The 13,650-nt window shown below is 40.9% G+C and overlaps 1 protein-coding gene across 1 annotated transcript; it reads right to left on the bottom strand.

Annotated features, from left to right (window-relative positions):
* Window positions 1-236: 236 nt before the first annotated feature.
* On the bottom strand, window positions 237-10,866 carry TVP23C (trans-golgi network vesicle protein 23 homolog C). The gene is made up of 7 exons (XM_053376138.1): window positions 10,776-10,866; window positions 9,275-9,357; window positions 6,790-6,934; window positions 6,032-6,121; window positions 4,659-4,790; window positions 4,433-4,561; window positions 237-2,869 (listed from the first exon to the last, which is right to left on the bottom strand). Exons 1-7 carry the CDS (start codon window positions 10,785-10,787, stop codon window positions 2,837-2,839), a joined length of 624 nt encoding a protein of 207 aa, XP_053232113.1. The 5' UTR covers window positions 10,788-10,866; the 3' UTR covers window positions 237-2,836.
* Window positions 10,867-13,650: the final 2,784 nt, after the last annotated feature.

The following is a 13,650-nucleotide window of genomic DNA, read 5'->3' on the forward strand; positions in this document are numbered from 1 at the left end:
CTCTGGCCACTTTTGCCTCAGGGCCATGTCCATCACTGGCCCACAGAGCAAGGTGATCGTTCTCTGCATAAGACATCAAATGCAGGTCTGGGGAAAATGGCAAGCACAACATACAAAGAAAAGAGGGCTTTAGGAGGCCAAGTTAAAAATGTAAACTTGTTAATCGGCCAGACAGACTAATACATCACTGCAGGCAAAGAAATCCAGGACACTAATCAAACCAGTTGAAAGGTACAGAACTTTTAAAAAAATATATTTCTTTTGAAAAACATGTTAATTCAAAAGGCTTTACAAGCGTGCACAAGAATTTTTAAATACATTGCTTTAGTATCCCTCAAAGAAACAATAACCCACAGCTTTACATTACCCAGATATCCAAACACAAACATTTAACTATCAGTATTCAGCACTCCATTGAATATAATGTTGCCCGATAAATGGATTCTTCTTTTTAACCAATATCAGACAACATTGTATTCTCCTCTTTGTAACAGAGCTTCTTTGCCAGTCATCTCACTACATTTTCTTAGCAGTAATTGAATAATACAGCTGCAACTTCCATTTAAACACCTTGAGATTTATGCAAATCTGTCATATTAAAAGTGTTGTATTTGATTAGAAAACTGCATCCAGCCAGCGTTAGTAATGCTCGTATGATTTAGCACTGAGTCTGAAAGTAGCCCAGCCAGCCAGCCAGCTACATAATATGGTCAATCCAGGAGCCTGTTCACATGACTCCAAAGGGAGTGTGAGGAAATGCAGTTTTTAAAGAGGGTCGTTTGATGTAAAGGACCACAATCCTAATCCTGGATGAAATGTGACTGTGACTTTAACAAGCAGATGACTGGCTCAAGGTAGTTTTTCTAATTCCTCTGGCCATCACAGCTTGTGTGCATGAACGAGCCCCCAAGTTTAACACACACACCCTTCTCAAATTGAACCAGTTAAATTACCCTTTTTAAAATGTAACGGTTTGGTATTCCAGTATCTTAGGGTTCATTCTCATACTGCATTGAGTTGCTCTACAAGTGATGCAGGAGAAGTCGTCTCAGGCTTGCATTCTATACCTGTAGAATGTTGTGCATGCACACAATAACACCCCATACGTAGATGGGAAGATTACATGGAAGCAGAATACATATGACTGCATGAAAACAAGCTCCAGTTCATATAATACATTTTATGTGCACGGGAGTGTGCATGTATGTGAACACATGTTCATGTATGTGAACACATGCATGCAAGCCACAGATTCTTTCCTGTCCCACAATGTCTGTAGCATGGACACATTGGGGCAATATGTGCACTGGACCTTTAACTGGCATTGGCTGTGTTTGAACAGAGCGCTAAACTATAGTATAAGCATTAGGTAAATGAGCCTCAGACTCATGCCCTCACCCATCCCTCAGCCATGAAGAAGAGATGGGAAGCCTTGGCTTCTCTTTCCAATTAATCAGAGTATACTCATCCACACTGTGGTTGCTCATACCATGGTTTGTTTATTGAAACAAGCCAATTTCTTAACACACAGTTTGAAATTGACACGCTTCTGTAAACCATAGTTAATACAAACCACACTCTTGTCAAGGTTCAGGCATAACACTGAACTGGGGTTGGTGAAAACAGAAGCAAAAGCTTCTGATCGCCCTATGGGTGCGCCAGAGGAACAGATGGGAGAGAAGCATGCAAGCTTGAGACACCACACTGGAACACAGCTATTACGTTTCTGTAAAAGGAGGAAGGGTTCTGAAGCCAGGTTTGCAGATATTCTATACGAAAATATGGACTACCACATTAGTTATTTATCTCCTGTGGCAAGAACAGAGATAAAATTCTATACCAAAGGTCTGTCATAATCACATCAGCATGAATCTTCTCTACTTTCTACTGATTACCTACAGCATGTTTTACCTATATTAACTTATTACCAAGGAAAGGATGGCCAGATGCATTAAATACTCTACATAACTTTATTAGGATGCAAATACATTCCTCTTTCTTTTTACCTCTGCTGGCTATTTAGGAAAAAAGCCGAAAACCAAAAAGGGTTGTGCAGATGCAATCCTAGCAGCCTACTTTATAGTTGCACCATAAGAATTTGGTCCTCCCAAGAAAGTAAATAAAACGTTTTATAAAGACGAGGGAGGGGAAAGAGACCAATCTGTACTAGCCAGGTGCTCTGAAATCCACACTAAAAAGTCTCAGGTCCTATACAAAGGAAAACTTTTGAGCTGAAATCAGTTTTGAAAGTTGAGACATCAAAGTGCTTTTGTTCAACTTTCAAAATTGGTACTCTACCGCAATTCTCCCAATTCCTGGTAGCAGAACTTATCAACCTGTTTTTCAAGTTGCCCCCTCCACATTTATTGGCTAAAATACTTCCTCGTTTTAAAAGAAAACAAGAAACCTATATTATTGTAATTATGTAGATAATATCTCAGATTTCATATTAGAGGTCAGATTTTGTAGTTTCTGGGGGATGAGAGATTACTCAAGTCCCTGCTCAAAGGGCTTCTCAGCTTTTGGGACTGCCCCAAATTTCACAAAAATGCTGATGGCAATAAACCGTGGTACTTATCATGAACTCTCTGCCATCAATATATTTTACTTATGTATAAGTGGAGCTATTGCACCTAGAGAGCCCAGAATCAAGTGTCAAGAAGGACTCTGCAAAATATAAGCTGTAAGGAATATGAGAGGTAACCTGCATTTCTAGAAGATGCATTTAATTACGAAAAATCCACACACAGATTATAAATCTTCTGTACAGGGGGTCAAGGAAATATTTCTCATTCTCCAGAAGGAATTGAAAACAAAACGGGACTCTTCCTGATCTTCAAGATACTGCTTGCTCCTCTTTGGGCACAGTCTATAAAAGAAAAGAAAGCAGCATTAGATCAGGACTTTAAAAGACAGGGAATTGCCTGGGGGAGAAAGATCACCAAAAAGCTGAACTGTTCCCAACTTTGGAAATGTATTCCCTTTAATATCTTTTTAAATAGCAGCAGGGTAGAAGGCTAAAGAGCAGCAGAGGGCCAAAACAAGAATTAAATTATTAAGTGCGAATAGGGGAGGAAGGTATCCTGCTCAGACCCTCTGTTATCAGCTAACATACTGAACTAATTGTTAATCATCTAGAATTGCTTAATTTGTAACTTCTCATTGAGAAACCCTGGATCTCAGGATTCTGAACCTCCCTTATGGATAATTAGCTGGGCATCATTTTCACTCCACGAGACCTGGAAACCTATTTTTAAAATGATATAAGTGTGGACAGTAATGTACGGGTCTTATGTTGAAAACCCTGAAGCAGCCTCCTATTATTTTCTGGACCAATTAAAAACTGTTACCAACTTTGCATGGTCAAGGCTTTGAGAAATAATGCCCTATAGAAAGATCCCAAAAGATGGAAGCCACACATCTTTTCAGAGAAAACAATGCTGTATTAGCATTTATCAATAGGCAAGGCAACATCAGGAATGAGAGGAATGAGGAGGAAGAAACAGAAGGGAATGACCCAAATTACAGATGGCTGGATTGCTTTTGTTAATATTTGGACTTTTCCTCTAAGGAATTCAAGGGTTCCAAGGAACTACATGGGGCTTATCCCACTTTATCTTCACAACAACCATGTGAGAGTAAGTTAGGCCGAAAGTGGAGAAGTGGCCCCAAGTTTACTCAGGGAACTTCGTAGCTGAGCACTCTATGAACTATGCCATACTTTCTTTTATATACATTATCTGAAAATCTAAGGTTAAGAAGCAGGGAGGATATTCTAATATGAGAAAGATTACTGTGCTCTGCACCTTGAATCGATCTGATGAGCATACTCTTCCCAGAGCCAATCAGCTGGGTGGCTCAATGGGATGTTGACATGCTGGCGGCGGGGGGGGTTAAAACTACTCATCCCTACATGCTATGAGAAGAGAGGGTGAATGAGTGTGGAGAAGGCAGTGTGGCCCCAAACTCACAAGGTCCTAGGGCCACAAAAGGATGCACCCTCCTGCCTCACAGAACAGGAAAGGAGGTATGGGAAAAGTCAAAGAGGAGCACTGGGAGATGTACAGAAAGGCTTGTTGTCTTTCTCAAGGTGGTCATTAAGCCACAGGCCTTGAGGAAACAATTCTCCTTTCTCCACATGGTTCCAGGTGCCCGGCAAACTACAGAACAGGGCACATTAAAGATCCTGTACTTTACTTTCTCAGAAGGATAAGGCAGAGAAAAAATTGTGAAGTAATGTACCTTTGAAGCTCAGAACAAACTCTCTTTCCAGTTATGGAAGAGCCAGATCATACTGTGATTTAGACTGAATTCAAAAAGCCTGCCAATATCTGGGCCACAATGAATTCAAGGAATGCAAAGTCAATTAATAAGCACCAAAATACACTCTGGGAAGCAGGAGAAATGGCCATGCAAACAAAATCTCAAGTACCTGACGCAGGAGCTGCCTGCCTAGGTAAGAGGTCGCCACACTGGTCAGGTTCTTCCTGCTGCCTACTTTGCACCGGATATAGCCATACAAATTGGCCCCTTGCAATGTCACACCCATTATCACTATCGCCTGTGGAGAGAGATGACAAAGACATGTAACAGAATTCAGGTCTCATTACACTCAAAGGAACAAGTTCAGTCAGATATTTGCCAAGCAAGCCACTCACCAGCCACTTAACTTTGAAAGAAAACAGGGCGCTGAAGGCAAAAATCACCCAGAGCAAAGGGCAGCTGATAAGCCCTAGCCAGAAGATTCTGGACTCTGCTTCTGATGTTGTTTTCTTCGTCTGAGCAGATGCCTAATAATTTGGAAAGAAATACAGAAGTTTTCTTTTTTAACGTGGCTTACCAAATGTAATGCTCTGAACCAGCGGGACCTAAAAATTGCACTGGCAAGTCATACAGTAAGAACACTTAACTGCATTTTTACAACCATGTTTCCTACTGAGAAAAATATATTTCAGCCTGTTATTTTAGAAGGGGAAAAAAAGAGCCACCTAATCAGAATACCAAAGATTTCCACCACCTTAAGCCACAAACCATCACCCCAACATTTCCAGGCATGGCACAATGCCATGACACAATAGCCTCTTTATAAAGCTACTAAAAATTGGGAGCACTGACCTTGGACATACAATAGCCTGAAAAAAAGATCATTCAGCAAACTGAACTAAAACATCCCAATGAAAAGCAGCTGAGGTATTTTTTAAGTAACAGAATGTGATATTTTAATTGCATACAGCAAAATAAAGGATCAAACCAAAGTAGTTTTTGAGCAGTGCTGCATATACTGAAAATGAGTGTTAGTCAAATAATGATGAGAGGTGTTCCACTACTAGCCAACTAAAATCAATGAATTCTTCTATAAATAATGGGGAAGGAAAGCATGCCACAACTGGAAATAGTATCTCCATAGTAGCCATAGTGGAGGTGAAGGTTATTTTATCTTCGGAATGCTCATTATTCCTATCATTTTAAAGGCCTGTACAGATGTAACAGGGCTTGAATCCCACATATGATTACTGAATCAAGACCAAGCTCTAGGATGTTTGCTTCCTGCCACAAGGCTTCTCCTTTTCCATATGGATTTCCATTGTAAGACTTCACAATAATTAAAAGTTACATTTCAATAATTAAAAGTTACATGTCAACGTTTTAATAGTAACCAGGGTATTCTGCTATCCAGGCTCTGAAACCACTTAATGAAATCTGGTTAGTACAAAACAGTTAACATCACTGTTCATATAGCTTGTATAAATATAGTTTGGTCTTTATATGCCTAACTGTAAATACTCTATTCCAAGTTCAGTAATATAATCTGTGTTCTTTCGCTGTGAAATTAATGACATATCTTTGTAGCATTGTCTCTAAAGCAAAGGATAGGGAAAGCCAGATTTCACACCCACACTAACTGTTGCTCCAGTTCAATATGTCTTATGTCCCCCAAATGGCATATTGAATGAAAGATGTCTACAGCCCTGGAAAACAACACCATATACCACCAACTGCAGACTTCCCTCAAGGACTGGGAGAACTTTACCTTCCTGGCTTCAAACACCCAGTGGCTTTTGCCGTCATCATCAACTTGGTTCCACCAGCGGAGGCCGACCATCAATCTCCCTGTGACATTCTAGAGAGAGAAATACAAGATTACTCCATGGGATAAGTGAAGGCAGGAATGAATTGATTCCTCCCATTACATAGCAGCCTGCCTGGTGGCCTTGGATGCTTCTGAATGTGCCTGGGATTTGCAGCACCTTGGGAAACCACAGACATCTCATACCCTAGAGGGGACTGCAGTCTGAAAAGGGGGGGGGGTATTTATTTATTTGTATTCCTCCTCACCAAATGGCTTTACATGGGTGGTATGTAGGGTGCAACTCCATCACAGATGCTGAGTTCTACTCAAGAGGGGTCTAGATGCCTCTCTGCATGAAACCAGCCAGTTACAATCATCCCTAGAAATGGCTGGATCTCAATTCATGTTGGCAGCCATTGTGGTGTAGTGGTTAGTGTATCACACCAGGACTAGGGATACCCTGGGTTTAATCAATACCCTACCCCCCCCCCCACACACACACTTTCAAAAGGAAGCTTGTTCCTTCAGAGGTTAAATGTACTCTGCACATACCTAGAGGTATGAGAGTACATGCAAAAACACTTGCTTACTTTTCCTACTGAAGTTAAGGGATTTAGAAGAGAGAATTCTAATTCAAAATCTAAGAACTTGGCCAATCTGCCCACTCTCCTTTGAGAACAGCCATGTTATAGCACCAACAAACTCCCAACAGTATTTACCTTCACTGCCCAAAAGTCACATGACAGAAGTAGGATGATCGTCACCATACAGGCAATATAGCTGCTGCTTAACAATTCACAGAGTAAGTAGACGATTATTGCACTGACCCGGAAAAACAAGTGAAAGAAGGAGGCTATCGGATGTCTGTAAAAGGCACATGTAGACAATAATTTAGTAATGCATTTATCTGTTCACTCTGTCCAAATCAAAAGGCCTAACAAGGGTTATAGTTTCAATCGTAATTCCATGTTATGGCACTTCATAAAGACAGAAGTAATTATAAAAACCAACTAATTAATTACCATAGCATAATCAGTGTGGGCCGACAGAAAGTGTCAATCTTTAGCTGGTGAGATAGACCTCTCTAACAGCACTTCCTTGCAAAGTTTGCTAAGAATACAGCGGCAAGTAAATATTGCAGTTCAGAAGAATACATCTATTTCCTTCTAAAATAATAATCTGCATGCACAGGTAAATCATTCAGATGGAACCTATCCAGAGCTTTGTCAAACACTTTCAGACACCAGAAGACTGGCATGGAGCAGTTCTGTGCTTAATGATACATTGTGCATTCAATGCTATGCATATGTCAAATCCATTAACTCTGTTTGGATCAATTTTTCTTTGCTCACTCTGAACTAGGGAATTTCAAAGCCACCTTAGCATGCCAGCATCTGTAAATGCTCCAAACCAGGTTTCTTGCACCTGGATAAGAACATAAACACACCCTTTGTGTCAGACAGTATAAATAAACCATAGCAGCAACAATGCATTGGCAAGCAAATGCTGAGTTGTCTGGAAAGCTATCCACCGTAGCATTTTGAATTTTATTTTTGGCCTCCAAAAGTCTTTGGTCGATAAGGTTTCATTTATTTGCAAATAATCTTATATACCACCAATGGATATAAATTATCTTTTTTTTTAAAGAATATTTATTAAGTTTTCCAATTTTTAGACAAAACAAACAAACAAAACAAACAGAAACATTCATCAAAAGCATTAGATTCATAAACCATACTTTTAAATAACAAATTTCTCAGACCTCATACTTCTTCTTCTATCCCAATTAAGATTATTTGTTCAGCAAATCCTTCATTTCAAGCATTACAGCTTGTAACATTACCTTATTTTACAAACCCTTTCCCCCCCCGTCTATGTTCTTATATATCATTGCAGCTAGAAACCTCTCAATTTCAATCCAATACCATCTAACTTTCTTAAATTTTACAATATTTCTGTAAATAGTCCTTGAATTTTTTCCAATCTTCTTCAGCCGACTCTTCTCCCTGGTCACGGATTCTGCTCGTCAATTCTGCCAGTCCCATACAGTCGATCAATTTCATCTGCCATTCTTCCAGAGTGGGTAGATCTTGCGTCTTCCAATACTTTGCGATGATTATCCTTGCTGCTGTTGTAGCATACATAAAAAAAGTTCTGTCCTTCTTTGGCACCACTTGGCCGACCATGCCCAAGAGAAAGGCCTCTGGTTTCTTCAAGAAGGTATATTTAAATACCTTTTTCAATTCATTATATATCATTTCCCAGAACGCCTTAATCCTGGGACACGTCCACCAAAGGTGAAAGAATGTACCTTCACAATGGATATAAATTATCGAGGTGATGCAGAACAATATCTGCGATAAAACTTAAAACAAAGTGGATGGCATGCAACATTGGGGGGCTGTTCCATGAAGGGAAGGGCCATATCACAGTAGCAGAGCAGAAGGTCCGAGGTTTCATCATCAGCATCTCCAGGTAGAGCTGAAAAAGACCCCTGTCTGAAATCCCACAGAGCCAGTGTAGACAACAGTGAGCTGAATGGACCACTGGTCTGACTTACTGCAAGAGAGCTTCCTATCCAGTGCTGCAGCCACAATTCCCTACGGGTGGCAAGAGACCCCCAATTGTGATTCCATATGCATCCACAGGCCTTAGTACCTACATGGCAGTTAAGGCAATCAAACTCCTGCTGTGATCCAATTTACATGGTCCCCAGCACAAACAAAGAGCATGGGGTTGCGTCACAAGATCTCCTCCATTTCATATAATCCTGGTCTATTTCCAGAATAGCACCACAGTGCCATTTCCTCAAGGTATATGTGAAGGTATATGGGAATGGAAGCCCTTGCCCAGCTTGACTGGATTTCTATATGGTTGATTCCTTACCAAAATATATCAAAAATACTTCTTACTAGATACAGACACACACACACACACACACACTCTCTCTCTCTCTCTCTCTCTATATATATATATCTGATGTGACTTATTTTGACCCAAACAGAACTAGAATATAAAGCATGTACAATTTAAATATATGTATCATATGATATTCAAGACAGAAATCCTACAAGAAAGCTATTCAATAAAGCATACAAGAAAGCCAGTGCAAGAGCTTTTATTTTCCCCAACAGACAGACACAAGAAATGGCAGGTCTTGTACCAAAGAGACAGCAGCCCAAGACAATTCTAGCAATTACTTACTTGATCTTTGATTTCTTCGGCCTCCTGGAGGTTTCATCATCAGCATCAAAGAGTGACACATCTTCTGTGTCATCACTACTGTCCTGGACAAGCACATGGGCAAGGTTAGAAAAGACAGCATCAGTGGTGAGATTGCATAAAATCATAGAGTTGGAAGGGTCATCTAGTCTAACCCCTGCAATGCAGGAATCCTGCCACAGCCATCCCTTGGTAGGCTTGAACCCCCAACCTTCTGGCTAACAGTCAGATGCACTGACCACAGGAGGGCAGCTTATACAGTCAGACAATACATTCTGAACACTTTATCTGATCTCTGTTTTCTTGAGACATTATAGAGCATAACAAATTATTTCAGAGAACAGTAATGACTTCAACTGCATAAACATCCTTTTCCTTAGATAATGTAGTTGTCAGTTATCTATTTTTTTCTGGCCACCTGTTCCAGATCCAAAATACTGTATGTGGTTTTTTAAAATGCATTTTTAAAACCTTCAGCATTTTGTAAATTTCTGCAAATGCCTGAAAAAGTCAAATGATATTTTAATTTTTTCTCATCTTAAAGGACCATTCAAAGTGGTATTTCATATAGTTTCATTTTCAGGGGTATTAATTATTATGAAAAGGCACTTTGCACAGCAAGAACCCAATCATTTGGGAGAACGCCAAGACAATTAATTGGGAAGAAAATTTGCCACTTAATATGTTTGCTGCCTTCGAGTCCCTGTCAGGCAAAAAGGTGGGGTATGAATAAATAAATAATAAAAATATACAAATAAAAATATGCTTACTCAGAAATAAGTAGCACAAAGGTAAATGAAACTGACTCCTATGTGTGCACAAGGAATACAGCAGTCAAAGTGTGTTGTGGTGGCAACTTGTTTGTTTGTTTGTTTGTTTGTTGTTGATTGAATTGATATACTGCCCTAAACTCGAAGGTCTCTGGGCGGTTCACAGAACAGAATTAGAATATACAACCACAAAATACATAACCAAAATAAAAGCAACAATCCAATACTCCCCCCTCCATAACTTGGAATCATGTTAGTTTACTACGGCCGAAAAAACTTCACAGCCACCGCTACTCTTCATTGTTTCCTTCTAATGATGCCTAACTTCTAGGGTTTGGGAAATCCTAAAGAAATGCGATGCATATAAAGCAAATGCAAAAGAAACGAAGAGGGATAAAAGAAAACCAAGTGCGAAGAAAGCAACATTTTTTCCCAAACAAACAAGCCCTTAGTTTTGTGCATAGAGGAAAGGAGGTCGGTGGTGAGGCTCATCCCGCCGCCCGCCCCTTCCTCCTCTGTAAGCAAAGCAGCCCCCCAAGTCGAGCAGCCCCAGACAGCGACCCCACCTGCGACCCACTTTCCCCCGCGGGCCCCCAGCCATCTAGCCCCTCCCCCGGGTCCTCCCCCAACTCGCGCCCCCTCAAGGGCTCCCTCTGACCCGCCCCGCTCGCAAGGAAACCGAGTCACCCACCCGCTGTCCCCCACATCCCCACCTGCCGCAACATCGCTTCCGCCTTCTGCCACGTCACAATGCCGCCCAGCGGGCGAAACCCGACACGCCGTCGCTCTGCGACCGACGCGCGCGATTAGTTAGAACTAGAAAAAATACAAGAGCGACCCGCTTCTTGAACTTCCGGGAGTAAAAAACAGCAACGAAGAGCATCCATTTTGGCCGACAGATAAAAGAAAAGAGAAACACATCTCAGGTTCCGTGTACCAGTATTCCGCATTTTCATCGGCAGCTGTTTTAAATGTGTCCTAGGGCGGCGCGGAGAATATCGGGTGTCTTCGCCGGCGTATTGGGGACTGAGCTGCTGCAGCAGGATGTCCACCCAAAAACGAAAGGAAGCGGCAGGAAGGACGGGAGACTGTGCTTTTCCCGGCTCACGGCTTATTTCGTGTGTTTTAATGCCGTTGCATGTGAATCTGTATGCCAAATATATATAGCCGCTTATTGCAAAGGGAAGCAATGATGCTGAGAGAATGGCTCACAATATTTTCCATCCACCACCACGCCACTCCTCCTAAGATACTGTTCATATATACAAGGAGAGACCAATCATCCTATATTGCCCCCTCAGGACCCATCCAAATCCAGATGTCACTTGCATGCAGAAGCCTTCCCTTCCAGGACTTGCATGGCTTCAAATGTTGACAAGCTTGTTCTTTATTGCTACCTGCCTGTTCATTCACTGTGAGCAACATTAAAATCTTGAATTTCTCAGTTGATTTCTACAGGCTGCAGTCAGTTCTGCCTCTGTCAGTGCCAGATGTACGTATAAGCTAAGCAAGCTATAGCTTAGTTCCCCCCGCCCCCCCAAAAAAAACAAAAACACTAAAGGGGGGAAAAAGCACCTGGATGTACATTTCCAAAATATAAGATAAAAAACCAAGTAAAATAAAACCTACATACAGCAACAGTGGCAAATGGCTTTAGATAACTATTAGGTCCATAAATTACCACATAGCATATATTCAACACAAAAATCAGCGACAATTTGTTGTTGACAAAGGACAGGTGGACATATAAAGGGCCCCATTACCTTCAGTAGCTTAGGGCCTCATCAAATCTAAATCTGGCCCTGGCCTCAGTGGAGATCTCCCCTGTCCTTCCCTGTTTGTTTCTGTTTCCATATCATTCAGTTTGTCATGCTTCTTCTGCAGGTGGTTTCATCATTTCCAGAAGGCTTTAACTATTCAGACTGTTTTAACTATTCAATGCAGCTATTTGAGGCTGTTCCCATCGAAGCTATGAGGAGGAGTATAGCCAAAATCAACTGCATATGTGCAAGAGCAGCATGGTTAAAATGCTGCTGGGCCCAAGAAACTCGTGCAATGTGATGCAAATTCTTTGCAGGTTTGGCCAAACTTGGCCCTCCAGATGTTTTGGGACTACAACTCCCATTAACCCTAGCTAACAGGACCAGTGGTCAGGGAATTGTAGTTCTAAAACATCTGGAGGGCCAGGTTTGGACATGCCTGCTTTACAGGCAGTAAGCACCCCTGGGCTCTGGTTTCAAATGTGGCGAGGTAGTCTCCCTCCTACCCCCATATTTCAAGTTGCTGTTCCCACCAGAGAGGGGGCAGGGAGGTCTTCATATGATGTTCATTGCCTAATCCAGTTCACTGAAGCTGCCCTCTGTGCAAGTGCTGTCACCCGTGAGTGCACAATGCTACCTGAAATGTACACACCTCACCTTAACTGTGGCTTCTGTTTTCTAATCAGATTAAAACTGGATTGAGGGAAAACACATCAAACAGAAGTATTTCTCAAGAAGTCACAGGATACCTATGGATTATGGCTATTGTCATGTCTACTCAGCTTCAAACACCAGTGGTGGGAAGGTGCTGGAGGCAAGCAGTAATGTGCACAAAGCTTTAGGTTGCAATCTGCGAATCAGTCACATTGAACATGAGGGTGCGTAGTAGAAATGACTAGGATAGCACTGTAATTTCAGAGTAAATCTGCAAAGGAACAGGCCAAAAGGCATATCATTTCAGCAAGGCAAAAGCTGTTAAATGTGAACAGTTTGTAGGTTTGTGTCTCTGCTAGGAACCTCCATACCAAATATGGTATTTTATGTCAATAAGAAGAACTAAATACTGATAGTAACTCAGTGGCCAGAGTCAGGAAAAACTAGATGGTGGTTTAAACTACCTTTGCAAACATATGAGATGGTTAGCTGTTGCTAAAACTGCTAATAAACGGTAAAAAGAAGTCTAAAGGACAGAAAGACCAGCACCAACTCGAATGCAATTTCCATAGAAAATTACATTTATTCATTATATTTTCCCTTGGCCCAACCCCCAAAGCAGGACTAAGGACAAATTTATTTATTTTGTTTATTAATTTATCTGCAATATTAACACAAAGTCTGTAAACTGTCAGGATCTTTGGGTGGCTTACAATGTTCAAATTAAAACAACAACAGTAAAACCAACCACAAAATAATAATTTAATTTAAACAATTTAAACAACATTTCAGTTTCAGCTGGTCTCACCCAGTTAGATTTACAGCTATGGGATTAGTTATCCCCTTGTCTTCCCCCTTGTATAATTTGTGAACCACACAAAGCAGGTGTCAAAGATGAATCAATGCCAAAACCACACCAGCATCAGGGACAAAATGGATCTGCTCAACTTCTTCTTGTGAAGGAGATGCTAAGCATACTCTCAGACCTGTCACTCTAAGGTATATCTTAGGCTTTCAGTGTTAGAGGAACAATATTGTCCTAGATACTTCGAAGTTTAATAAATAAACTTAATAAATATACAAAAAACACCAACGAATACAAGTAACATTTTAAAACACTAAATAAAAGCCACACTAATAACTAAAAAGTTACCCCAAACTATTAGCTATCCCA

This window comes from Podarcis raffonei, chromosome 2 (assembly GCF_027172205.1).
Source record: "Podarcis raffonei isolate rPodRaf1 chromosome 2, rPodRaf1.pri, whole genome shotgun sequence".
NCBI classification, from domain to species: Eukaryota; Metazoa; Chordata; class Lepidosauria; order Squamata; family Lacertidae; genus Podarcis; species Podarcis raffonei.

Coding starts and splice junctions, on each gene's coding strand:
- TVP23C (XM_053376138.1), bottom strand. Junction 6,935..9,274: donor CCGAAGAAATCAAAGATCAA/GTAAGTAATTGC, acceptor TGCCTTTTACAG/ACATCCGATAGCCTCCTTCT. Junction 2,870..4,432: donor GCAGGCAGCTCCTGCGTCAG/GTACTTGAGATT, acceptor TTTCTTTTATAG/ACTGTGCCCAAAGAGGAGCA.